General features: G+C 38.2%; 2 protein-coding genes across 7 annotated transcripts; one reads left to right on the forward strand and one right to left on the reverse strand.

The window, feature by feature from the left end:
* Positions 1-247: 247 nt before the first annotated feature.
* Positions 248-5,887, reverse strand: LOC307006509 (kynurenine--oxoglutarate transaminase 3). 6 transcript variants are annotated; one of them, XM_079627567.1, is made up of 14 exons: positions 5,418-5,455; positions 4,566-4,645; positions 4,424-4,488; positions 4,203-4,347; positions 3,972-4,121; positions 3,804-3,890; positions 3,604-3,729; positions 3,411-3,531; positions 3,236-3,312; positions 2,153-2,242; positions 1,875-2,061; positions 1,685-1,758; positions 1,529-1,615; positions 248-1,407 (listed from the first exon to the last, which is right to left on the reverse strand). In XM_079627567.1, the coding sequence occupies exons 2-14, from the start codon at positions 4,641-4,643 to the stop codon at positions 1,351-1,353; spliced, it is 1,344 nt and encodes a 447-aa protein (XP_079483693.1). In that variant the 5' UTR covers positions 4,644-4,645; positions 5,418-5,455; the 3' UTR covers positions 248-1,350. The 6 variants fall into 6 exon arrangements, with proteins under 6 accessions (XP_079483693.1, XP_079483697.1, XP_079483694.1 ...); XM_079627571.1 differs by having other exon boundaries at positions 4,566-4,620; positions 4,703-5,455; XM_079627568.1 differs by lacking the exons at positions 4,566-4,645; positions 5,418-5,455 and adding an exon at positions 5,602-5,887.
* A 4,793-nt stretch (positions 5,888-10,680) lies between these two features.
* Positions 10,681-26,627, forward strand: lrrc8c (leucine rich repeat containing 8 VRAC subunit C). Its single transcript, XM_079628686.1, has 3 exons — positions 10,681-10,931; positions 17,854-17,995; positions 22,371-26,627. Exons 2-3 carry the CDS (start codon positions 17,858-17,860, stop codon positions 24,609-24,611), a joined length of 2,379 nt encoding a protein of 792 aa, XP_079484812.1. The 5' UTR covers positions 10,681-10,931; positions 17,854-17,857; the 3' UTR covers positions 24,612-26,627.
* The last annotated feature ends 1,201 nt before the right edge of the window (positions 26,628-27,828 follow it).

The raw sequence follows: 27,828 nt of genomic DNA on the forward strand, positions 1-27,828 counted from the left end.
ATATTTGAGTCTTAAGGGACAATTATTGACAGGGGACTTTAACTTCATTGAACATTTTCTGCTAACAGAAAAGAGCCAAGAAGTCAAATACAAATTAATTGTCTAATAATAATTTATATCACTCAGGCCTGGTTTCATAGACAGGGTTTAGATTAAGCCAGGATTAGGCTTTAGTTCAATTAGGACTTTTAAGTAGATTTTATAAATGTGCCCTAGAAAAAAAAAACTGGTGTGAATCAGGCAAAACAATGGTACTGACATATTTTAATATATCTTTGTGCAAGTTGCTTTTAGTTAAAACAGTTCGATCGTGCATTTTAGTGTGAGACTAGGGAGGTTAATGTTTAAACAGGTTAATGTTCCACCAATGTGAAATATTTTCGGTTGAATAATGCCATCTTGAGGTTGACCAATGATATTGTTTTGGGGAAAAAAAACTTTGTTCTTAAAAAAAAAACTAAGACATTGGAGAATGAAATAAAAATATTGATCCAAGAGAAATGGAACCCGGTGTTGCATGTTGCAGGTCAAACTCAAACCTGTCTCTCTCACATGAGCACCATAACTCAACGTAGTACAAAAGTTCAAAACTCGAAAGTATGTTTTCTAACTGCTGCACCACAGTTATTATACGAGTTGTACTCTGTGGGAAAATGTAATTTACTGTAAACATCGTAAAATAATGCAAACACTGGTACTACATAATTCCTGATGGTCACAGATATTGTGATATATACTGATGGGAACTGATATCAGAAATGCTGCTAAATTAGATACAACATGGTGCTGCAGTAAACATGCTGTTCCCATCTCACAAGCCCTGAATTATCAGCACATTTTACACATTCTATTCTACCTACACTACCATTGAAATGTTTCGGATCAGTAAGAATTGTTTAAATCATTTAAAAGTCTGTTATGCTCTCTCAGGCTACATTTTAATATTTTTAAAAAAATGTAATGTATTCATGTAATCCAAAGCTGAATTTTCAGCAATGGATACACTCCAGTCTTCAATATTGAAACATTTTGAACGGCAGTGTATGTGTTCAGTCAACTTAATATGTAGACATGGTAAAAAATCCAGACATAAATTGTGATTTCCCACATAGAGAGGATTTTATCTATACAAGCATTAAATTCAGTAAATTTAATACAACTAGAAGCCTGTGACAAAATAAACAAGTTTTAAAAATGACTGATCCAGAAAACTTAACACAAGCACTAAAAGACACTTCAGCCACTGTTTAGTCATTGTGAAAGGGTGTAACAATAAACAATTCAAGTAAAATATGTTAGAAATCTGACAAGTGCTGCACATTTATTACTGGAATATCAGGCTTTCAGAAATCAGCTTTTGTTCCAGCTCTTCAGAATGGCTTCTGCTGCATCCAAGGTACTGTCTTGCTGTAGTGAAAAACAATCCATTCAGAAAGGAAATTCAGCTAAATATAGATTTGGCGGTCTGTAGATAGCCGAATGATCTTTTGCATTTACTGTAAAAGCCTGAAGTAAACCCATTCCTTACCTTGATAAAGCACAAACGAATGTATTTCTCGAACTGCTTTACTGAATCTTCCCCCACAAAAGCTGTTACAGGAATTGCAGCCAGTTTCTTAAAAAAGAAAAAAATTACTATGCTTTGTTCTGTTATATATATTCCTCAAATAAAAAAAGAGAGTACCTTCTCTTGTATCATCCATTTGACAAACTTGTAGTCATAAGGTTCTTCGCCTCCCATATGTGACAGGTCCTGATCTATATTTAGCAGACAAGACAGAACAACATCAATCAGATTAAACCGCCCACAACCAATGTCACCTTTGCCTCTGTAAATATAATCTTATTAACATACATGACTTCAACCCACTTACTGAGTGCTGTGACATCCACTATCATGAAGTATCCTCCCTCAGGGACCACTGGAGTCATGCCAATCTGTCTCAACATGGCTGCCATACGGTCTCTTTTGCCTTCCAGCTCTAATGCTAGGGAGGAAAAGTAGCAGTCGGGTTGACCCATCAGCTCATAGTCCCGAAGAAGACCCTGGCCAACAGCCTCCTATTGTGCGGTACAATTATGTCACAAACCCATAGAATAGTGTGTTGCAACACCGTACCGTATTACAAAAACAGTAACAGACAAAACTTGCCTGTAATGGGGTCGGACATGTATAGAGACTGTTTTGCATAACAGTCTGCAGGTGTTTGATCAAGTGTTCAGGCCCGATTGACCAACCCAACTGAAAAAAAAGAAGTATTGTTGTATTGTACATAATTTGCAGACAGCCACACACCAAATGTTCTTATCTAGTTACTTATTACTAATATTATTATAAAATTCACGTTTTTGATCATTTACGCTGCAGAGCAAAGTTTCAAAAAGTTTACCACAGACCTTATTTTACTCGTAAATTGAAGAAAAAAGAAAACATTATAAAAACCCATGGGAAAATCTTGAGGGAACCACAGTCGGATTAGGGTATGTTTACACGACAACGATGTATTAAACCAGAAAAGTGTTTCCTTTGCATTTTTCACATAGAGACGACAACGTTGTCAAAATGATCCCCGTTTACACGGATCCACGAAATAAGAAAACAGAAAAAAAAGATGCTGTATTTTGCATGCCATGCCAGTAGTTGGTACGGAGATGATAACAGTATACATTTTTTTTAAACTTGCACCAAAAAAAAACAGTTTTCAAAAGTTTGCATTTTCAAGCCTCCAAAACGCCATTGCCTACTATATAATTTGCTTGTTTTTGGTTCTTTGATTGGAGATTCTGTGGGTAATGTAGTTTTTCACCAGGAAAAATGACACATTGTGTGTTGATGGCTTTAACAAAAGCATATACAGTATCACCATTTACCACCTCACAGCTCACTAGGTCTGTCTTTAAAGGTTATAAGTTATTCTTAAAAATCAGTTCCCCTATAGAGAAAAATAATGGGAACTTGCACTCTTTGGTGCTTTGGCATCAAACATGCCATGATGCATCATTTGTATAGCTCTTTTCAACATTGTATGTTGTTTTTTGTACTTTTTTGGAGACATGAGTTAAAATTTAAAATCTCTATATTCCAAATAAAAAATATAAAAAAAATAACAGGGGGTGGGTTAAAAATGTACAGGAGGAGGTAAGTAAATACTGACAGTTATAATTTTTGGGGTGAATTATTCCTTTAAGGTAAAGCCAGACAGAAATATGAACAATGAAGATAACGGTCAAATACCTTCCATCCAGTCACGCTGAATGTTTTCCCTGCACTGCCGATAGTGATGGTTCTGTCCCACATTCCAGGGAGGGTTGCTGTTCAGAGAGAATACTGCAGAATCATCACCTCTTAATAGCACATGTAATCCATTGACACAAAAGACAAGATCCACAGCTGGAGAAATATCACATACCTATCTTTACATGTTCATGGCCTTTATATATGAGCCATTCATATACCTCATCACTGAAGCACAAGGTGTCGTGTTTGATGCAGAGATCTGCAATCGCTTGCAACTCACTCCTACTGAATATCTGGGAGTGGAAGAGAGCTTTAGGATATTAATATGCCATTTTTGAAACTAAATGCAATATGTGTGACCTTACTTTTCCAATAGGGTTATTAGGAGTGTTGATGATGATAGCCTTGGTCTTGGAGTTGAATTTACTAGCAAGTTCTTCCTGGTCCAGAACCCAGTCAGCACTATTTATACTGGTTGTTGTGGGTGACTTCTACAGAACAGGTCAATTAAGTGTTATGTCTCATATAAATATGACAATCACTTTTATAGAGAAGGTTAACCTACCAGTCGCAAAGGTATGAAAACAGGTTTGGCTCCTGCCATTTTCACCATAGGAACATAGCAGTCAAAAAAAGGTTCTATAATAATAACCTGAATGGAGAAAATGGAGAGTGAGTGAATCATAATCTAGTGGAATGCTAGAAGTATAATGAGTACTAAATATGTTTTCACCTCATCTTCCTCCTCAACCAGAGCCTGCATAGCGCTGAACAAAGATCCATATCCACCCACTGTTACCAGGATCTCTTTAAACGGGTCGAGCTGGCGGTCATAGACTTTTCCATATACTTTTGACAGGGCTTTAACCAGTGTTGGATGGCCCTAAAAACAGAGAAAAATAGCCATTTGAGTGCTTTTTCAACACATAATACAGGATGATAATAAAGTGAGGATAGAACATACAAAGCCACGTGTGTATTGGTTCAGCCTGTCTACCATTGCTGCCTGAGCGAGACCCTCTTTCACATAGAAGGGAGGAGGGATGTCTGGGTAACCCTGTCCAAGATTAACAATGGAAGGGTCTGCAGCCACTGATGTGAAGGCCACCCTAAACAACACATGAAACACTATTAAGAACATTTAAGAAATTTCTGTTTTTTTTGCAAATAAAGCTTGATTCTTACCATACATTCTTGTCCAGACCTTCTATTCTTTTCGCATTCTTGTGTTTCATGGATGCCATTTTACACTAAAAAAGTGAAAGAACAAAATAAAGGAATGTCAAAGAGAAATGAGTAACGTTAATTCAGTCAAACTTGCACTCACTTGGCAGGATGATAAAGTTCTAAATCTATTAGTTTGTAATATGCGTGGAGCAGATCTGAAAATAGGGAGTAGACTCATTTCTGCCAACAACAAAAAATAAGTAGAAATCGTATCAAATATTCATTGCTAATGCTCACTTCAAAACATTGCGGTCACGGACATAAGACACCTCCTGCTTATTGGTTGCTGTATTTGTAAATCCATTTTGTGTTTGACGGGAGCAGATTCTGCCTGACGCAAACGTCCCACGCCTCTAAAACGGACCAATCGGATTGCTCTTTTTAAAGATCCAGTACAGTTATGCGTGTTCTGGTCTGGAATGGTCGACGATGTTATGTGACCGTCCTAGAGCTTTTGGAACTCTCGATGCAATTCTAAAGCTCGCATAACCTATTTAAATATGTATTAACTCTTCTTCGCAGTGATGGAAAGTCCGAATCAATCCCAAGAATCAGTTCTCCGAATCGTCATTTCAAAGAACCGAGTCAAAAACGATTCAGTGACTCTACGTTTCCAAGCGATGCGGCTCCAGATCTCACAGCGTGGATATTAATCTCCAGAATAAAATACACCTCATTGAACGGTTTTATTTAGGCCTATTTTTACCGATTAAAGTTTAAGCCTGGGTCACTGGGTGCTTGTAACTCAGTGTCCGGTTTGCGGTAGCCTTTATTCAGTTCATAAAAAAACGTCACCTAACGTATTTTGTCTGATTGAAAAAAAGTTCTTTTTTTTCTGTTTTAAGTGGTCTTTAAAACCAACTCGATAAAATATATAATTAGGTCAATAGCTTGACATGCGTGTATGGAATAACGTTAGCCTATCAAGCTAGGCTATAAAAAAAAAACATACCTTACACTGGCACACTAAGGGATGCATTAACTAAAAATGACTTCCAGTTTGCTCGCAGACTTTTATACTCACGTTGATTGTTTCACTTGTTAACGCCTCTATACCTTAAGACACTGCACATGATGAATGATACATGGACTAAAACTGAATTCCAGTTTGCTCGCAGTAATAATTTTATACTCACGTAACACGTTTGTGATTGTCTCACTTGTTACGCCTCTATTAAAAGTAAAGGCTCCTGCAGGAAAAGCAAGAACGTGCCTTGGGGCAGAGTTTGATGTTTTGTTTGTTTTTGTAGTCAGGGTTAAATTAATCATTGGTAGTATCCTACCCACCTAGACAATTAATGCATTACTTATTGGATGCTACCAAATGTCGACATAAAGTCCACATTTTCTTGGAAAACTGAATGGCAGATAGATTATCTTTCAGCATTTTACATCATTCGTTATAACATATTTTTACTCAGCAGGTGGCGCTGTAACCACAGAGACATGACACTCATTTGTCTTCTACTTTTATTAGTAATCGATTAAGATAACCAATTCAGTAAATAAATTAACATTTACATATCAGGCTCAGCACATTAAAGCTGCAAAACGTTTTCATATCAAGTCAAGACATACTTTCCTTCTTTGACTTGGAATGTAGTGTAATTTCTCATTTTATAAGGCCTATTTATTTACAGGTTCACTGAAGGCTAATCCTGCTTCATCTTGCCTAATGTTGTTAAGTATAAAGAGTGGAAAAGTTTATCTTCACACTTCACTGTTTATATAAACATCCTTTCAAGTCATTGAAATTTCTTATTAAATAAACTTCCCTGCAAATGCTAGAGATAGCATGCACTGGATATTCTATTTTTAAACTGTCTAGCTGTCTAGCTCATCCAAATATTTCTAATTTCTCTGCTAATCTTTTAGTTATCATATTTCAACTTTGAATAGAACTGTCTTTGAATCCCCAGTGTATGCTAGCAGTCTAGCTCATCCAAATATTTCTAATTTATCTGCTAATCTTTTAGCTATCATATTTCAACTTTTCTTGTAATTTAAATTCATACAATAAATTTTTATTTACCTTTTTAAATTATTTTCCAGTTAAATCGACAACTTTTCACACTTTGTTTTGTTAATTCATGGCTTTACTACGTTAAATCAGGGTTCTCTTTCGAAAACGGTTCTCTCACATTGCGTCGATAACTAACGCTATGGGAAATCCCTTTCTCTAAAAATACTGAAGCCTGATTGAACAAAGTCTGTGCAACTGCACAGACCAATGGCGACTCAGCGCAGCCAAATGGGTGGGCAAATTTGCCTATAGCTGCAGCCGATTTCATTTAATCAGAATCTTTCCCCAAGTGTGAAGAACATCTCCTCACTGATATCAGGAAGAAGCATGAAGAAAATAAGCTTCCCTGCTCGCCGTTTTGAAGAGCCCATTAGCAATAGTGATCTCAGCTGAGAGGCACCTCTCCCATCTGGCCACCCGGCGAGTGATTGAGCGAGTTTACTCGCAATCAAGAGCATATTTGAAGTGGTGTTTGTTGCAAATTATTGCACCATGAATGTCTCACCTCGCTACGCACATGGATCACTTTCTTTAAAGGAAGTAATCCCGTACCTCACGCTCCTTTCTCTACCCCCTCCTCTCACAAGCCCAGGAGGAAGAAAGTCGGATTCGTGTGGCATGGGAAACGGCACTCAGAGAGTTCACGTCGGCCCAGATCCAGCGAGTCTCATTCTCCCCATAGCGAGAGGATTCCCTTGTGCTGTTTACCTGCGAAGACCAACACCCCTCTTCCAGTACGGGTGGATTGGTCTTGTTTGGAGGGTCTGAGAAAGGTGATGGCGATGATGCCATGTTCCTGGTTGCTTCAGATGCAGAGAAGTGATTGAACCCCGCTGAGGATTCCGCCACCCTGCCACAAAACGTGCCAGATGATTCCCAGTCCTGGCTAGGCTCTCCTGCCTTGGCTGGCTAGTCCTCTCTAAGGCCGTCGAGGAGCTGGGGTTAAAGTAGTTCCTGCAGTCCGGGCACCGTTAGTGAGCCCACCTACCAGAGACCTGCCCCATTTTTTCCAGAGGTGCACGAGAAGTCGTGGCGTGCCCCCAACACCTGCCCAGCCTCACCCCAAGGAAGAATCTGAGATCAGTCAGACAGAGCTCCTGGAGTGGCCACTGTCACTCTCCCCACTTTTGAGCCCCCCGGATCGGAGCCGTCTTTGAGAGATACACGGAAACGAACACTGCGTACGCTCGTGAACGCTCACTGCTTTCCTCAGGTGAAAGGCTCTCAGTAGACCCAAGAACCCCTATATGTACAAAATAAATAAATAACATTATTGCATAATTCAGTCCTTTATGCCGTACATTCTCCCTATGCATACCTTCACAGACCCCAAGTGGTCCATAAAACTCAGACATTAAATAATAGATTATCTCAATAGTCTGTGCCTTTTGGGGAACACATTTTAACATGTTGACTATAATTTGACATAAATGGGTGAACCTATATATATCTGAAATCTTTACAAAGCAGTTCAACCATCTAAAGGCAATTTGTTGATTGGTTTGAAATGATCAGCTTTGCAGGCTGCTAGAACAGGAAAGCTGAAGACATTTGTCAGTCTGTCAGTCTTGCCATGTTTTTTAACCCTGATGAGATGTCTTGTGTCATTATCTCTTTACATGTTTGCAATTTTTGTGCTTGGAACACTTCATGACAATCTACAAGACCATGTTCTTAAACATGTTTATTGCCAGCACTGACCAACCATTTAAGTATTCATATTTTTTTTCATAGGTTTATAACCTTGACTTAGAGCAGTATGCTAATGTAAGCAATGTAGGTACAGTCATCAACCAAACTGGTTTTTGTTGCTGACATTAGCATTGATAAAGGTGAATATGTTTTGGCTCTCTTACCCAAGCAGCTCTAAACCACCTCTGGCCAAATATTCTCCATCGTAAGTGCTGTGGCTCATCATGAAAGATCATTGTCAAAGGGGACCCGGTTGTTCAAAAGGAGGACACAAAATAAATGTAGTCAAGCTGCGGGGTGTTTTGGACAGCAGATGCAGAGGCCAATAGCATTTATAGTTTCTTGTGGATGATCAAAAACTCTCATAGGCAGTATCCTTTGACCTAATGTGGGATGAGAGTAGCTAGTGGTACTGCTGATTTCAAGAATGACTTTGCTTTCATATTTCATCCACTGGATCAGTACAATCCATTGTTCTTAAGGGACTCTCAGTGGTTCCTGTTTGGGATCAATCAAAAAAGCAGCTGAAACCACTGTGCTTCAGCCTCTGGCGAAGTCAATTCAGAAGCTATTGAAATTCCAAGGGTCAAAAAGACACCAACCTTATGTTCAGAAATGCTGTTTTTGAACTAAGGGAACTAGTAGAGTAAAAATAATAGGTCCCAGTCTACCACAGAAACTTACATAAGAAATACTGACAGACTTGCACCTGCAGACCAAATGGCCTGGGTCTGGACTTCAAGTTTTTTCACAGAATTGGACAAGATCCTATAAAGAGTATCTTTAGCCTGCAGAACTTTTGAGAGCTCTACATTTATGGAAACATCTAGTCAGTGGCAACTACAAATATATTCCCCTTCACAGGTTTTTTTTAATGAAAAATTTGGTTTGAATAGGCCTAGACCTTACAATCTTTTGCATTATGCTTCATCATCTGAGCTACAATGTTATTATATGTTATTATAAACATTATATAAGCCAATGTCACTTAAAAAATAAATAAATATATATATATATATATATATATATATATAGAGAGAGAGAGAGAGAGAGAGAGAGAGAGAGAGAGAGAGAGAGAGAGAGAGAGAGAGAGCGAGAGCACCAAGTAATAACCTTTTCAGTATAAATGCATTGGGTCTGACTACAAAGAGAGTTGTTTTGAAACGCAGGTTCTGCCTTTATAAAGAAAACAAAAAAGTTGGTATTGCGCAACAGTCACGTTGAAACTGAAAATTCAATTTCACTAAGAGAGAGATAGAAGAATATTGGCTACCACTGACTTACGAAAAACAAAACCTTGATACATTTTCCAAAATATATTTTATGTTCCAAAGAGAGAAAGTAGTTTGGAATTATGGAGTGATGTACTATCGCTTTAAAATGCACAGCATAAATCTTTTGTCACATAAGTAGCACTTGTAAAGACGGTTCAAATAACAGGCTTCTTTAGACTCTGAAGATCAGGATAAACTCAAACAAATCCATACATTAATGAGAACTAACAGAGAACTGAACAGTTCAATTAGACACACAGGTGGTGATAATCAGTAACTAAGGAACCTAATAAGAAACGCAGACAAAAAGGAACACAAAACCAAACGTTACACCTTTTACAATGCCCCCAAAGAAAAAAATATTAAATAAAATTGTATTATTCACTCTGCCTTTATCCTTTATGATTGTGCAAAAAAAAAAAATAATCACTTTGAAACAATTATTTGGTGGGTCATGAATTATGTCCTTGACAGGACATTCTTCTTTGAAGCGTTTTGAGCATATGCTTTTTAAAATATATTTTAGTCCTCCTATATTTAGTCCACACTCCACATTCCACCACAGATCAGTAAGTTTTCTAACTCTATAGGCCTACTGCATTTCTAAGATACAAGTCTTTTAGCAGAGCTTATTAATGCCAGCCTTACAGTGAATAGGCTTTTAGTTGAGGAAGACCTTTTAAAGTCTCTGCCGCCCAATGTCAAAGAGGGTTTCAGTAGAACAAAGAGGGAGCATGCAAGCATGCCTGAGGCAGATGGTGCAGCCAATCAGACATGCTGTAAACATATGATCTAGTAAAGAGGCTATGGAGACAGTGGGATGACAAAGTTAATGATTGGTGTGGAGGAGTCTGGCAGTAACTATGGACACTTGCATGACCATTGCTGTTAGTTTCCATTTCTGATAAGGCCACTAAAAATGCATATTTTAAAAAGTTAATTTACTCTATTTTACAATGTCTATTTAAATTTACATTTCAGGAATTGTTTTTCAGCAGTTCCACTCTAATTGCAGGGTCATTCAATGTGGTCAGAAACCCTGTGTGAATTACAGTGTTTTACAATAGCACATTGCCATTTTATCTCTCCAGCCCGTTCTCACAGCTTTTTGGTTAAACAAGGACCATAAACCATAATTAACTTTAGCGTGACGCATAGGAAATGTCTTTATTTAGTTAGTTAAAATGGTGGGGGATGTGGAGCCGAGGATGTCCTTGAGAATTCCTGTAACAATGAGGTGCTGCTTATAAGTCATGGACAGATGCGCGCGACATAACACACGCGAAATCTAAACGGAAAGTGAAGGCGGTTCAGGGAACGCTATTGTGTCTCTCATTTTCCCCCATGTACAGAAGTCCCGCCCAGGCAGCTCGGCACAGCACTTGGAGGACAGAAGAGACTGAGAACCGCAGCCACAAGGACATGCTGTAGTCCCCGCTAGAATCTTCAGCTCTAGACACCTTCAACCCATTTAAAGGTGAGAGAAAACTGGGACCGTTTGTTTCACGTTATCGGTGTTTTGCAACCAAACATTAAAATTACAAATGTTTATGCTGAATTCTCTACATTCGTGACGTAATTGTGGGATAGTCTTTGAAGCAGCTAGGCGCTCGGGACAGCGTTTAACTTTTCAAACCCCCTCAGTGAGGAAACGTGGTAGGCTACAATTATTGTTCCAAAGACGTGTTGGTGGAGCGAATTTGTTGAAGCTACTATAAAACAGACTCGTGAGACGAAAGAAAACTGAGGACCGTGAGGCGATGTAGATTCATAGAATATTATAATTTTGCGTCACTGAAGTTCATGAATGATTCTTTGTTTAGTTTATATTTATATTACATTTAGGCCTGTTATTAGCCTACCCATGATAGTCTTTATACAGACCTCCATTATACTCAAAATAACTTAATGTCTCTTGAGATTTCAATCAAATGTGTGGATTTTTTATGAAATTAATATCGCATGAATGAACGTGCACTGTTTTTGTTTTGTCCCGTGAGTAAATTAATTGTTGTTTATTTCGGTTTCCGTCTAATTAGTAGTAGAGGAAATCAGCTCCACCTATCATTATACAAAACATCTTTCCTCCGTGCTCATGCTTTTACTGAGCTATCTGAAAGTCAGCTGCTCTTCGTCCTGCTGCTGCTGACTGGATGTGATTCAGTATAGGCTACTGTTTTTTTCCATTACTATATTTTGAGAACCACCCCATTTCCTGGCAGGAAGAGCTGCTCCAGGAGATGGTACAGATCTGAGTTTAGTAGGATACTTAAAGCTATTAGATTAAATAAGCAGGTCTGCAGGAACATGCTCCCATCCATTTCTGCACTGCTTATTTCTTGTCTACCAGAACACGTTGGATTTTTCCATTCAGTCTGCCAACATTTTATTATTGTCTGTCTTGTAGTGTGTTAATATAATTTAGCATTTAAGTCGTGACATTTTATCCTTTAACATTTATATTATTGATCATTGTGTGTGTGTGTGTGTGTGTGTGGAAAATATCTTGTAACAAATCAGCTAGCCTATATAATCAGGAGTTCCAGATACTTGAACTCCTGCAGCTGTTCACAAATGTCCAAATATTTTGTCCTGCCTGAAAGAAGGCTGCCTGTTGAAGCATGTTGCATACAGTGAAGATCTTGTAGCCCTGGGTTTCTTTTTTTTTTAATAGTTGTTTCGATTACTCATTCTGTGCACAGTACACAAGCAGATTGCATCTAAATATGCAAGCTTTTATGTTGTCTTTTTTCTTGAGAAATATTTATAAAAGTACAAACAGTATATGGATACTTGTGTTTAATCTGTAGAAGACTGATTGTGTTTACTCTGATGTAAGCACCATTGAACGACTAACATTTTCAGCAAGTACACAATTTGAGGATTTATGGTCAGCTGTGGTTGGGTTTGTCTAATTAATTTGCTGACTGGTTTGTGATGATAAAGCTACTTGAGTTGTTGGACACTTTCCTGTAATTTTGTGTATAGGCTACAGGTTTAGTGTGTGTGAATTGAATTCCCTTGACAACTGCCTTGTGAAGACACTATTTAAATAGACTCATAAATCAGTCAAATTGTGTTTAGCTTTAAATGTTAAATTTGAATATCAATAGGTTTGTATAAGGATTAGAGTTTAGCTGGACATTTGAAGTAGCGATGCTGGGAGCAGGGAAATCTACTTGGAGCACTTTATTTTATTAATTAAAATATCAATATTTGGCACTGATATTTTGTCCCACCCCTATACACAATGGTGTATTTATAGTTTTCATTTTATTTTGATTGCAATCACATTTTGACTCTGGTGCCTTTTTGGTGCAATCACATTTTGACTCTGGTGCCTTTTACAGATGGTGAAGTGTTGTCTTTGGTTTGGTCTTGCTTGTAAATTATATGAGGGATGTTTTAGTTAATCTGAAATTTTGATCAGAAAGTATAATTTAGTCTGCCTGACTTAAAATGAATTTCAGGTGTGTTACACCATGCAGGACTACAACTGGGTACTTGTCTGCATTTTGTGAAAGGTGCATTGCACTCATTAATGGTGTTTAAAGTTCCCCTGCAGTTAAAATCAAGCTTTTTGAAGTCAACACCATTGCTGAGTATTTTCTCCTTAAAACTGCAGTGAACCAAAGACAGTCTCAAAAACAAGGTTTGAAATCTCTGGTGTTTCTGACGTCACAAACGTGATCATCAACGAGTGGATCTCTGAGCTTGTGTGAGTGAGTGGAGTCGGGGCTAGTTTATATATTCATAGAACCGCATATAGATGAGGCAAGGGTATAGAGTTACATTTAAGCTATTTTTAAGCCATGACAAAACAAATTCAAAGAAAAAACGTTTAAATAGCCTATGTGATTTTGGTGATCAAAGGTGTGTTTTAAGGGATAAAATGATTGACTACAGGGGGCCTTTTAAATGATGAACACGTTCGAGTACTCCCCTTCCTCGTTGTATTTTATGTTTCACTAGCGTGTTTGTTGTCATTTCTCTCCATCTGTGCAGGTCTTTTATAGGTACATGAATGTAAACCATTTTTTTTGACAGGCTGACTGCTGCAAAGTGAAGCCAATGCAGCACTAATTTAAATAATTAATAAGATCAGTGAAATATGCATTGTGTACGGCATGATGTGAGAACTGCATCAAAAGAGATTAGATAAAGCCTGCTGGACTGCCTTCTTTAGGAATCAGGCTACGGGCATTTTATGCTAGTCTTCATAACTGTGTCTTCAATACTTAAAGGGATACTTCAGGATTTAGTATTAAGCTTTGTATCAGCAGTAGAAAGCCAGTATTATTTTCAAATTACCGTTCTCCCCCCTGCCTCATATACCCCTGAGATGAGATTGATGTATTTTTAGTCTGGAAAAAATCCTGGATGTTTTGGTCAGAGGCTTAAAACTACAGCCAGTAGAAGGAGCTGTTCCGCATGTTTTTAACCCGCCCATAGAGGGAGGGATCTCACTCACATAATGTACAAATAGTGTCAGCCATCTTTTATTTGGAAGCTAAGCTAACAGGTTCTTATTCTGTGGAGAAAGCTGAGTAGTAGGGGTTACCATCTTCTTTTTCCCGGACACGTCCAGCCGTCGAGATCGTCCAAAATGTCCGGGATTCGGCTTTTGCTTTCTGCAGTCCCCATTCATTGTTTACATGCACACCTTTTGTTTCATCTAACTGAATTCATTCCGATTGGTGAATCTGAATGTAGTGTTTACATGAACGCTAAACAAGTGATCGGTTGATGTGCGTTTTAGCATTGCTAAGAAAATTCCTGCTCCTCCGTGAGAGATGCGAGACCGGTGTGTGCGTCTCACAGGTGCCGCTCATCAGTAATCACGCCACCGGCCTCGCATCGTTCTTCCACGGCCGTCAGTCTCGTCCTGCTCGCCACAGGAGACATAATGAATGGCGACTGTAGAACGCAAAACCGAATCCTGGACATTTTGGGCGACATCAAAATACATAGCCTTGTTGTTTAGCTGCGCTCTTACCGGTAGGCATGGCCTCCTAGGGCAGCGAAGCAAGTGCATTCTGGGAGTTGTTGTCTTTCACCCCCATAAGCCAAAAATACGTTTTCTGGCTTTTCTCAGTCTAGAAGGCTCCAAATTCAAAAATAATTTCACATTTCTTCTACATAAATGACCCATTTTAAATACGCATTCATCTTTCCAGAGGTGAAGTATCCCTTTAAGATGACCTAAATCCTTATCCAGTGTCTTTCAGTATCGATAAGACATTTTTAATTGCATTTTGGTAAATATCCCATTATAATATCCCAGTTAGTTACATTTAATCCCAACTAAAGAGATATTTGCTTCGTGCAATTTTGTTTTGCATATTACTTGGAATTTTGCCAAATAAATAAAATCATGGATTTGAATTTAAAATAATTTACTAGTAGAGACCATTGAGGTAAAGGCTCATGAATGAGCAGCCAGTTATAAGGTGTTGACCCGAACAAGTCTTTTTTCAGAACTAGGCCTATTTGATTGCTGAAAGGAGCAAGTGAATCAACAATCAGCCGTAGAGCCATGCAATTACGAGACGACACATACCAGCAAGGCTGTAACCTCCATAGACATTGAGGGGGACAAGTCCCCCCGCTCCCCCCCAATAATTAGAAATGCCTAAATTATCCCCCTCAATTTGATATTCTTGATGCTGCTCTGCTGCATTCCATTACGCACCCCTCTGTTTGTTGTTAGGGTGACAATGTTTTTAGGCTGGTCTGCCTCAGTGGTTTAACAGTGCTTGTCGATGTCAAAATGATTGAGATGGCCAATCAGATCAAAGAAGGCGGGCCTTACTGTTCACAGAAGACAAGTGCAAAACTTCAGTTTTATCAGTGAAAGGGTGCGAGACAAGAAATGTTTTGCGTCTTTGTCATATACAAATACGAGGGAATGTGTGCATTTTTTTAAATGGTGGATTGTGGTGTGATTATGGATTTTTACAGTGGCTTTTATTCCAGTGCAATACGTTTTATTAGGTCATGCATTCCCTGGGAATTGAACCCACATCTTTTCCACTATGCTTTAACAGTTGAGCTACTAGAACTAACTTTTTTTTTTTTTTTTTTTTTTTACAAAATAAGAGAATAATAACTCATTTAAAAATACCTTTCAACCTGCTTCATACTATAATTGTGGTAGGCTGTCATTCCAGAGCTTATTTATTTTAAACATCCATCAATTCATATTTAGTCTAGTCTAGTGCAGTCTTCTCAAAAAGTCCAAAGCTATCTGTGTGCATGCTTTGTCAAGAGTGTCAAAGGTTTCCATTTACAATTTATTTTTGAAGCCTTTCGCATTGTAGCCAATCACAGACATGACTGTTGAGCTCATTAACAAACACAGTGGCAAATCAGAGGTTTTGTTCAAAGTTTTCACAAGAAGTGATTGACAACCATATTTAACTGGAAGACAGAAACAAAATTGCAGTGATTGACATTGATAACCTGCATTAAAGGATTAGTTCACTTTAAAATTAAAGGTTTGAAACAACCTGAGGGTGAGTAAATGATGACAGAATGATCATTTTGAAGTGAACTCATTTTAATCCTTTAGGTCTTGGAGTGTAAATGCTGACTAATGTGTATCTTTGTTCTTCATTTATTATGTTTTTACTTAAATTTTAAAGAATTGTTTAATTGTAGGGCTGCGCAATATATCGAATTTATCGAAATATCGCAAATGTATATATCGCAATCAATATGCATATCGCAACAGCTTGCAATAAATGGGGTCATGAACAAAAGACCAAGTTTTTTAGCTTTAATAAGTATCAGGATATATTTAATTCATACAGTGAAAACTAAGCAATGTTTTATTTTTAGCATATATTTTATGATTCAGTATCTTTTATTAAATAAATCTAATGTAGGATAACCTGAACCCCTGTGGTTTACACTGATGTTAAAATAACACTTCTTATGCTACAGTAAAACACTGATGTTCACTTTCAGAAGTTAGAAGGATGTTTTCTTGTCATAAAAAGAATGTGAAACACATGTAGGTTATATCATTTTAAATATATTTTAAAGATAATTTAAGTTTATTTTACACACTTTAAGCATTATCGTATCGCATATCGAATATCGCATTATTTAAGGAGTTATCGCATATCGCATTTTTCTTCAATATCGCACAGCCCTACTTAATTGGAAAATATTGTAATGAAGTCTAACATTTTTTTCATGTAGTTATTTATTAGGCTAATTATTGACACTAATAATAATTAACTAATTTATTTCATTTAAAAACTTTTTTTTCAAAAAGTTAAAGCTGCACTCAGTAACCTTTTTTGGGTTAAAAATTATCCAAAATAAATTTGAGCAAGTACAAAACCAGCCAGTGTTAAAAACTATCCGCTTGCCTTAGCTCGAATCAAAACGATAAGCTTGTAATAATGCTTTTAATTCCAGTGGTACTGGTGGATTTCCGCGGGAAATTTGAGGATGTCTTTGCATCATTACGTCACATCTGTACACAAAGAAGGTGTCTCGGGTAGTAGGTTATGTTGCGTGTGAGGATTTTGAAGGTGGAGATTTATAGCCTTTTCTCATAGCACTTGATTATTATTTTGATGACGGATCCAGAAAGGTTCAAACGACAATCACCTGTGACAACTGGAGATTCACCCGTTGTAAAATGCAAAAGACTTCAGACTTTGGAGTGGCTACAGAAAAAAGAGACTGCAACCGGGCCCATGCGAAAACAAGGATAAATCTCTGAAGGGCATTAAATGTAGTCATGCAATGCTGATGTTGTTAACATTAAGAATTTGAAAACAAAGTTTAATTTCCACGGTTTGACTTGATATGATAAGCAATTGTTAGATTTAATCAGCGCGATTTACTGCAATGCTTTACCCCCATTAGTTGGTTAGAACAAAAGTGGATGTTACTTAGTTGTTCAGATGACATTTTCCAGTGAAAATTCTTATGTTGGTCATACTTCCAAAAAGTAGAATCTGTGATTCTGAATGACAGTATCAACACCGGCGCGGTGACTGACAACCGCACATTCTCCTCAAAACATTGGATTCATTGTGCCGAGGCACATCCCGCGTAAAGTTGATATAATTCTGCGAATAACTGCAATTGCAGATTTCGAACAGAGATGACCACAAAGAGGAAAAACTACGGACTGCAGCTTTTATTAATTAAATAATTATAATAGTTTTTGCTATAGTACTGACATTTTTACGAGAACCACTGATATTTTGGTATTGTGACAACTCTCTTTAGTGAGGATGTATTGTGCTGTAATTTGATAAATTTCGGCTTGTCATTGAAGTCATTAAGCAAAAAACTTACAGTAAACCCTACAGTATAATATGTTATTCAAAATATTCTTAGCTCATAATTCATAATTCTTCATTGTGCCTTTACAGGAGCATGATTCCAGTGACCGAATTCCGACAGTTCACGGAACAGCAGCCGGCTTTCCGGGTTCTGAAGCCATGGTGGGATGTGTTCACAGACTACCTTTCTGTGGTCATGCTCATGATAGGTGTGTTTGGGTGCACTCTGCAGGTAAATATTACTATTCTTCTCCTTAAACCAAATACCAAAAGAAAGCTACTATTTTTTTTTTTTATTGCTAAAAAGTAAGTCTTAAAGTGGAAATGAAGCATTCAGTCAAGTTAACATTAGCCTATTTAATGAATGGATTTCAACTCTAATCAAATGATATAACAAACACGATCAATGAACATGATTAAAAAGAAATTAAGATGTTTTGTTATAGCTTTTGTAGCAAGAGCACCGCTATCTTGCAGTACTACACTTGCTGTGATGTCACAGGGTTTGTTGTCTTGCCTGAGTTCATCAGAGACAATGGTAGAGAGACAGTTAAAGACGACAGTGGAGGACAGATAGTGATAGATAAAGACAGAGACCATGAAAGATGGAAACTGGACCACTATTGCATTAGTTCTGGATTTAAAAATTTGTTTTACAGTGGAGTAAAGGACAAAAGAGTCCATTCATAAACTGCCGCTGAAAGGGAGAATAGTTGCTTCGTTTCCTGATACACATTCAGACACAAAGTCCCACCGCCACAATATTTCCATAGTTACACTTGGAAATACAGCATGTTGCCATAAAGACTGTCAGAAATGAAAATGAACTACAACCATAATAAACACCCATCTGATAGCAAAATAAATATTTCTAACCGTGACTACACGTTTACCAATCAGGACTCCATACTTTGGACAGTCTCTAAAGGTTATCCCTAACCCCGTCATCTCCCTTGCCATTATCTTTGTTTGTTATTTTGCATTCCATGCAATAGTTTTTAACCAACTTTTCTTCACTGCTGGAGTCCTGAATTATTTCGGTTTATGTTTTGTTTTTGTGTCAGCCCTGAATTGCCTTGCAAATAGTACTGGAGCCCTCTATTGGTCATCTTCATGGTGACTGATATTATGAGTTTATATATTACTAGTAACGATTACAGCAACTAAGCAGAAGAATCAAAGACCAGAATCGAAACTATAATAATCTTCATTAATCCAACAGAGCAAACCTACGCCATGATGTCACAGGTTGTAGTACTGCAAGATGGCGGTGACCATGCTACAAAAGTGGTTCCATTTATTGTGTTTGTTAAAATATCATTTTTGATTAGAGTGGAAATCTATTTACTAAATAATGTTGTCAGTCAAGTTAACATTATTTAGTAAATAGATTTCCACTCTAATCAAAAATGATATATCAAAAATGATATTCATTTCCATTTGAAGCAGTACTAAAACATACAGGCCTGGTTTTACAGACCGGGCTTATTTTAAGCCAGGATTAAGCCTTAATTTAATTAGGACATTTAAGTAGTTTTTATAAACATGCCTTAGAAAAAAAACAAAAAACATTACTGATGTGCATCTTGAGACAAACCAATGGCACTGACATAAATCAAGATATGCCAGGGCGCGTTTCTTTCAGTTAACAGTAACACGGCTCAAACATGCGTTTTATTCTGGGACTAGGTTTAAGCCTAGTATGTGACAGGGGGGACAGTCTTCCTTGATCAACAGCAATGGAATAATAAATGACTTCACACCATAGATGTGTTTCCTCTGTGCATGAACAGCCCACTGTTGGGCAGTGCATACTGCATAAAGAAGTGGGAGTTTGCTCACGGGAAATAGCTAAATTCCAGTCACCCCACACGAAAAGATTACCCCTTCTTCCCCTCATGGTGGCCCCTCTATAAACACAAAATGACTCCTGTAGTCTAGCTACTCGGCCTCGTAAACTAGTGGGTGGAGCTTCAAGAAGCAAGTTTGCCCTTCAGTTGCAATTCCTCTGGATGATCCTGAATTATTTTTAGTTTCAACAAACAACATTAACAGGAACCCATTGTTAGGACAGGGATATCCCCCACTGTCCCTGAAGGTGCGCATCAAATAATGGCTCAGCTGTATGATGAATTGCTATTGGTAAATTGCAACTGGATGTGTATGATGATCTCAGCGAAGGCAGTAAAAATGGTCCTAATTAATTATTTTACTAATGCCATTGCATAATCCTGTGGTTTGCTAAATGACCATATTTGACTGGGGGCACTTTGAGTGGCCTGTAGTGCATAATGGACATTTTATTAGCCACTTGGGGCTGCTGCGCCTCACATCCATTTTACTGCAGAGAAGCCATGTTCAGAGCTGCTGATGCTTCATTAGCAGGCTTTACTTTGCAGTCTGCCTATTGTGCTTGTACTACACTATAGTGCTGTATAGAGCTCTCACAATACTCTTTCCCCCTCTTTTTAGCTGATTTTTCTCCTTTCTCGCTACCTTTGCAGGCAGAAACCACATGGCAATTACCAGACAAACTAAACTGTTGTGCAGGAAAAGGGGGGAAGGGCACAGATCTTGAAATTAATACAGAATGGTTTTGTTTACTGCTTTTCACTTCTAGTGAAAAAACTCTCCCCCCCGCCTACTAGTCCTTTAAAAATATTTTATGCTAAATTGAGTAGTTGAGCACCTTTTCCTGCTAACTCAAAGGTATTTCACCTCCCTCTAGAATTCAAGTGGCAAGTGCAATGATTTCTCATTTCCTGTCTGAGTCACAACACTTATGTCAGAGCACCAGAATGGTTATCTTAAAAGATATTCTCCTCATCAGATACTGTTACACTGTTCCCGGCAATCTAAAGTGGTGTGGGATTGGAAATTCAAACCATAAAATGAACACCACTGGAGGTTTTACACACTGGAGGTTTATCTCTCTGATGTTAAAATAAAGGTTTAAATAAGGATGTGACCAAATAATTTTAAGAACCACTGCTGTACGGCAAGCCATGCATATTTATGTCTTGGTTTGAAGTGCTTTATATAAAGCATGTCTCATGTTTAAGACAACTTGTATCGTACACTTATCCGGCAGCAGATCACTCTTTGTCTTTATTGATATACTTTGATGTTGCGAACACATCTGAAAAAAAACTATTAACAATATTTTTCCATCCTAGGCGGGAAACATGGAGTGTGAAATTTAAGTTCCACACGCAGAGAATTTCCGTACATGCAGCGGTTAAAACAACACTTATTTATTCGGTACACAACATGCATACTGAACCAAAAGACCTGTTCTGAAAATCTTTCTAGTATCCGCATAAATTCTGATGTCTGATGGCATTCATTATATATGAGCAAATGCTCTCGTAGGATTCAGCATATCTCCTGGCGGCATTTTACAACACTGTAGCATGGGCGTCGGAACCAATGTATATGGGCGGGACAAGGCCCATCCACTTTTTAAGACCAATGATATTGGACCCACTCACTTTTACCGTCTCTAATTCAGCGCATATGTCTGTTCACTTTTCAGAGCGGCGTCAGTCAAATCCATTCCACTTAAAATGCCTTAATGAATTAAACTCCATTCTGCGTTTTACTGTAGCTACAGCATTGATTTCCACGCTGCTGCTCAAATCCATTCCACTTGGCTCATTCAAAGTCCCACCAAACCCTTACTTTTCAGGCTAGACGAGCCAATGCGCATGTGCTAAGCGCGAGTCTCAGGTTCCTATGAGAACCGGAGCTTCTAACAGATCAATGCAGTGACAATGACTTTACCAATCAGCAATTGGCTCTTTTACTTAGAAGGTGGGACAGTTTCTCCCATTCATAAGTAATAGGAGTGAACCGTCTTTCTAGTCTTTGATATCTAGCTTTGTGATCGGATACTATCACTAAACAAGCTACTATTTTAAGTGTATGTTCCTTCATAATTTGCCAGTCTAGTACCTGAACTCTTTTACTATGAAGCCACACTGTTGTATGTGCAAAATTAATCTTGGCATTATCTTGCTGAAATAAGCAGGGATGTCTCTTAAAATAAATTAGAGTATCATATTGTACAAGGCTTAAATCATTTAAATATACATACAATATCATATATTGTAGAACATGTATATTATGTTGTAGCCTATTTGAGTTGATTTTACGCTTGCCAAGCTCTGATTTCTGAGAGATGGATGCATAGACGGATTTGCGCTCATTTTATTTTTACTCTCTCATTCACTTCACTCATTATTGCATAGAGGTTGTAGATAAGGTATTTGGCTTCAGGGACACCCCTAATCTAAATTCTGGTGGATGACCCACCCACATATTTTTTGCTTCTGACGCCTATGCTATGTAGTATTGCTCCAGAATGGCAAATGTAACACTCCCTGATGCAAGTTCATAAAGCAGCTCCATGAAACATAATAAGGTCGGAATCCCTCAAGATAATGTCCTTAATGCATTTGGTGGCAATGTTGCATTCTCTTCTTTAGTCAGATTTCAGAAATGTGCTATAAAAATTCTAAACATTTGGATAGAATATCAGCAATAGTATAAGTATGTCTTGATTTATTTGTGTTGATTCTGATAGCTACACTCTTTTATCCTTGTAGGTGATGCAAGACAAAATCATATGCCTTCCTCAAAGGACATTCTCACCAAACCAGACCGAGCTGATGTGCCCACCACCTTCCACAAATCATGTAGCGATAGTGCCTGTCCATGAGTTGAAAGGACTGAAGACCAACTTGGATATTCAGCAGTATAACTACATAAACCAAATGTGCTACGAAAAGGCACTGCATTGGTATGCCAAGTACTTCCCATACCTGGTTCTCATACATACCCTAATTTTCATGGTGTGCAGCAATTTCTGGTTCAAGTTTCCTGGCTCCAGCTCTAAAATTGAGCACTTCATATCCATCCTGGGAAAGTGTTTTGACTCTCCATGGACTACCAGAGCACTGTCAGAAGTGTCTGGGGAGAATCCTGAAGAGAAGGACAACAAGAAGAACAGCGCCAGTAGGTCAAACCTTGATACTCCGATTGGAGAGGGCAACCTGGAGAAGACTTCGTCTTTAAGATCAATACCTGAAAAGATTGTAGTTGACAAGCCAGCAGCAAGTGTCCTTGACAAGAAGGAAGGAGAACAAGCCAAAGCCTTGTTTGAGAAGGTCAAAAAATTCCGCCTGCATGTGGAGGAGGGTGATATATTATATATGATGTATGTCCGTCAGACTGTTGTAAAAGTGCTCAAGTTTATCCTTATAATTGCATACAACAGTGCTCTGGTGTCAAAGGTTAGGTTCAATGTTACCTGCACTGAGAACATGCAGGACATGACAGGTTACCGGTACTTCTGTTGCAATCATACTATGGCCCACTTGTTCTCAAAGCTCTCCTACTGTTATTTGTGTTTTGTTGGTGTTTATGGACTCACATGCCTTTACACATCTTACTGGCTGTTCTATATTTCTCTCAAGGAGTACTCCTTTGAATATGTTAGGCAAGAGACTGGAATTGATGACATCCCAGATGTAAAGAACGACTTTGCTTTCATGTTGCACATGATCGATCAGTATGATCCCCTATATTCCAAGAGATTTGCAGTGTTTCTGTCAGAGGTGAGTGAAAACAAGCTGAAACAGCTCAACCTTAACCACGAGTGGACAGCTGACAAGCTTCGGCAGAAGCTGCAAACCAACAGCAATAACAGGCTAGAACTTCAACTCTTCATGCTGTCTGGCCTCCCAGATACCATCTTTGAGGTGACAGAGCTGCAGTCTTTGAAGCTTGAGATCATTAATAATGTTACCATACCAGCATCCATTGCCCAACTGGAGTATCTCCAGGAGCTTTCGCTTTACCAGTGCTCGCTCAAGATCCACAGTGCAGCAACCTCATTCCTCAAGGAGAACTTGAAGGTGCTGCGAGTGAAGTTTGATGATGGCCGTGAACTTCCACAGTGGTTGTATGTGTTGCGGAATTTGGAAGAGCTTCATCTGATTGGCTCTTTAAGTTCTGATGCGTCAAAGAACGTAACCTTGGACTCTTTACGAGAGCTGAAAGCGCTGAAGACTCTGACACTCAAGAGCAACTTCACCAAGATCCCTCAGTCCATCGTGGATGTGGCCAGCCATCTACAACGCCTCTGTATTTGCAATGATGGCACCAAGCTGGTCATGCTTAACAACCTGAAAAAGATGGTGAATCTAATAGAACTTGAGTTGGTGCACTGCGACCTCGAACGCATACCACATGCCATTTTCAGTCTGTCTAATCTGCAGATGTTGGATCTGAAGGAGAACAATCTACGCTCCATTGAAGAGATCCTCAGCTTCCAGCACCTCCGTAAGCTGACCAGTCTGAAGCTTTGGCACAACGGCATCACTTTTATACCTGAACACATAAAAAAACTCGGGAGCTTGGAGCGCCTCTACTTAAGCCATAACAAGATCGAGATTCTACCTTCACACTTGTTCCTCTGCAACAAACTGCGCTACCTTGATCTTTCCAACAACGACATCCGTTTTATCCCACCAGAGATAGGCGTTCTCCAGAGCCTTCAATACTTCTCTGTTAGTTGCAACAAAATCGAAAATATTCCTGATGAGCTCTTCTTCTGTAAGAAGCTCAAGACTCTGAAGCTTGGCAGAAACACACTGTCTGTCCTTTCACCAAAGATTTCTTTCCTTAGTGTACTGACTCACTTGGAGTTAAAGGGTAATCACTTTGAGATCTTACCAGCTGAACTTGGCAATTGTCGTGCCTTAAAGAGCAGTGGACTTGTTGTAGAAGATGTGCTGTTTGAGACGCTGCCTTCAGACATCAAGGAGCAAATGCAAGCAGAGTGATTGCTTAGCTTTAATGCCAAATGTTGTAATCTGACTCCTTAGGAGACAAGACTCCAGGTGTTACCTGCTGTAGTATGTATTGCGATCTATATGGGTGAGTACCTGCAATTTCATGTTTAAAGCTGGACTTGAGCTTAATGGTATTTTAATGCAACCCCCCCCCAAAAAAATATCAAGGGATGAACACCTTTTAATGCCTTATATTGTAAATGATGAAAATGTAAAACACATTTAAAAACTCTTTATCTTAATTTTCTAAGATAATGTTGTTGTTGTCATAAAAGTCATAAAAGACAACTTACGACAGGGATTCATTTACAGACAGTGGCATGCAAATCCATTGTATGCTTTCACTGCTTATGACTGACATTTGCTTTCATAATCCATCAAGCTTTTACAGGTCAAGTACTGTACCACATGTTTTGCACTGGAAATGGCGATATTAGAATTTGCACTGGAAACTTTACCATTCCTTTCATTTTACTTTTTAATGTGTATATAGGACTTTGCAGTGATTTGAAGTATATGATAGGTAAACATACAGGTCATGTAATCAATCATACTAGTAGTGTTTTTTTTTTTCCTTCCTGCATATTTACTCTAATAATTATAAAGCTTTTGGAGAGCAGGATCCTTGTGCATTTGTTTCTCAGGTAGACTTCACACGTTTTCCCTTGCCTCACAGTTTTAAGGTTAAACAAGTTTGACAGCTGTTGGTAGTGGATCCTGGGCAGATAAAAATAACCACATTGCAGTATACATCTTAAACTAGTGGTACCAGCTTCAACTGTCATAGTTTTTTTAAAGGGTTGTGTATCCTGCTGTGATTTGACTTCTCCAGTGCAAGACAGAATCCAGATGCAGAAGGGATTTCTCTTACCTTAACTTGGCCTTTTATAGAAACATTTTTCTCAGAAACAAACAATGTACTCTAATAGACATTTTAATCATCATATTAGTCGACAGTATTTGTCCATCTTGTATTGTACGCTGTAATTGTAAATCTCATGCAAACTTAAGGAAAACATTTGTCAGAAACAAAGCTCTAAGATTATACGCAAATGCATTTTAAGAAATGTATTCTTTTATAATGTCCTTTATGCAAAAATAAATAAATCAAAGATCTCTCGAGGTGCACCAAGACAAATCAGGTAGACTTAGTATTTTCTCGTAGATACTTAGGGTGAATCCCAATTCTGTCTTACCCCTTCCCCTTACCCCTTAGTTTAGCATGTTCATGTCAGAGTAAGGGCTATACCAATTCTTGTTTTGATCGAGGGGTAGGGCTAAGGGGAAGTGGTAGATACCCCTTAAAACCAAGCATTTTCGCGAGCTTACTTGAAACCAAGGGGTACCCTCTCACATGAACGTGCAAAACTAAGGGGAAGGGGTAAGACAGAGAATTGGAGGATATAGATTATGAGTGTCTTTAGATCATGTACATGGCAATTACATTGTATTTGATCTGATATTGCCTTGAGAGAGGTGACTCGTCTGATGTACTGAGATCAGCATGTTGCCTTTTTCTACAGACTGCCAGTTACATTGCCATCATAAAGAGGTATTGAATCAGTGTTTCACGTGTATTACCAGTGTCTTAGAATTTATAGATATTTAGGCGCTTTAAGAAGTTAAGACTGAATACTTGAGTTACATGGCCTTTTTGTGTGTTTTTCATGTTGTATTTCAGTAATATTATCTACATGAATAGCTTTGGATTATGCATAGTCATTTTGTTATTTTATTTATTTTATTAACAGTAGACCCGTCTATGGTTAGGAAGGTCAGTTGCTGTTCTGGTCTTGTGTCTGCATGTTAAAGGTTATAATGATGTGGATGCCAAAGTGCAAATCTGTGCATAAAATGAAGGATGTTGTTTCTTGCCATTAGATAGAAGTGCTGACATAATGTAGTGCTGCTGACCATATGCCTTATTTTCCTGTTTTGTATAATTTGCATTCTACCAAAGTGTTTTAAATTTGTAAAACGGCATAAATAAAATGCATTTTTTTTTGTCCCTTGCGTTGAGTTCAGTTAATGTTTTGTAATTCTCAAGGGAGAGTTGTCACCCAGGTGGCAGTATTGTGCAGTAAATGCATCACAGAGTCTGTGCAATTTTTAAGGATAATTTGCTGACCTCAAATGCATGCACACACCGGAAAGTCTGAAACATTGCCGGCATTAAAACAAATGCAATTGCAAACAAGATTGTAATTCCAGAATTTAGATTTTTGGAGAGAGGGCAGTATGATGAGGACAACATTATTCAAATAAGTCTGGGACTTATCTGTTTAAACACTGAAAATGAATTGTCAAATGGACAATTCACATGCTAGTATACATAATTTAAACAATCACATGAACAGTGTAACATTATGCCTTCAGAATAATTTGTAGTGGGTGTTGTCTCCCATCATATCTCATGTTTCAGTCACATGATCAGCGGTGATGTATATGGCTATTGATAGCTGGATCATGGCATGGGAGAGGGAACATACTATAGCTTCAGCCACTTTCAAAGGCATTACCTCTGCCTTTCATGTGGTTATTTGATACAAATTATCATAAATTGTAAGGTAAAAATACTCTTCTATTTTCCTTACAGTATGTTCTCCAAATTAGGCCAAGTTCTTTATGCATCAGCAGAGCGCAGTTTAAACACAATAGCTACAACTATAAGCATACTAATTGGATATTAATATTGTTACAGCTTTCAGTTTTTTGTAGCATATCTTCTAACTATGACTAAAGTGAACAGTGCATGCCTTTATTTAGAACACATCTTGTATAATTACCATCCTGAAACACAACACCATGAAAAGATCGGCAGGCGGCTAAGTACTTGCACCCTAAAATAGAGAGTACAACACTATTTTTTCAACAAGATGGAGATGTTTCACTCTTTCCTGATCCCGTCACCACTTAGTATTCCATGGAGCAAGGCTGCTTCTGAAATAGGATACTCTCTTGAGTAGGTACTTATTTTGAATAAGTAATTCACGACCACTAAAAAAAGTATGTTCTATATTGAATGAACGTGTGTAATAATGTAATCCGGACGTACTACATTTGCCATGTTGCCCTTATCACGTGACCTACCAGTGTATGTTGCATCGCTTCACTGACATTCACAAATCCTCTCCCGTGGCCTCATGGGATGATAAAGTGTCCATTGCATGCACAATTCAGAATCGCGCCAGAAGAAGTAAGTCATCCG

This window comes from Phoxinus phoxinus (assembly GCF_949152265.1).
Source record: "Phoxinus phoxinus genome assembly, chromosome: 11".
NCBI classification, from domain to species: domain Eukaryota; kingdom Metazoa; phylum Chordata; class Actinopteri; order Cypriniformes; family Leuciscidae; genus Phoxinus; species Phoxinus phoxinus.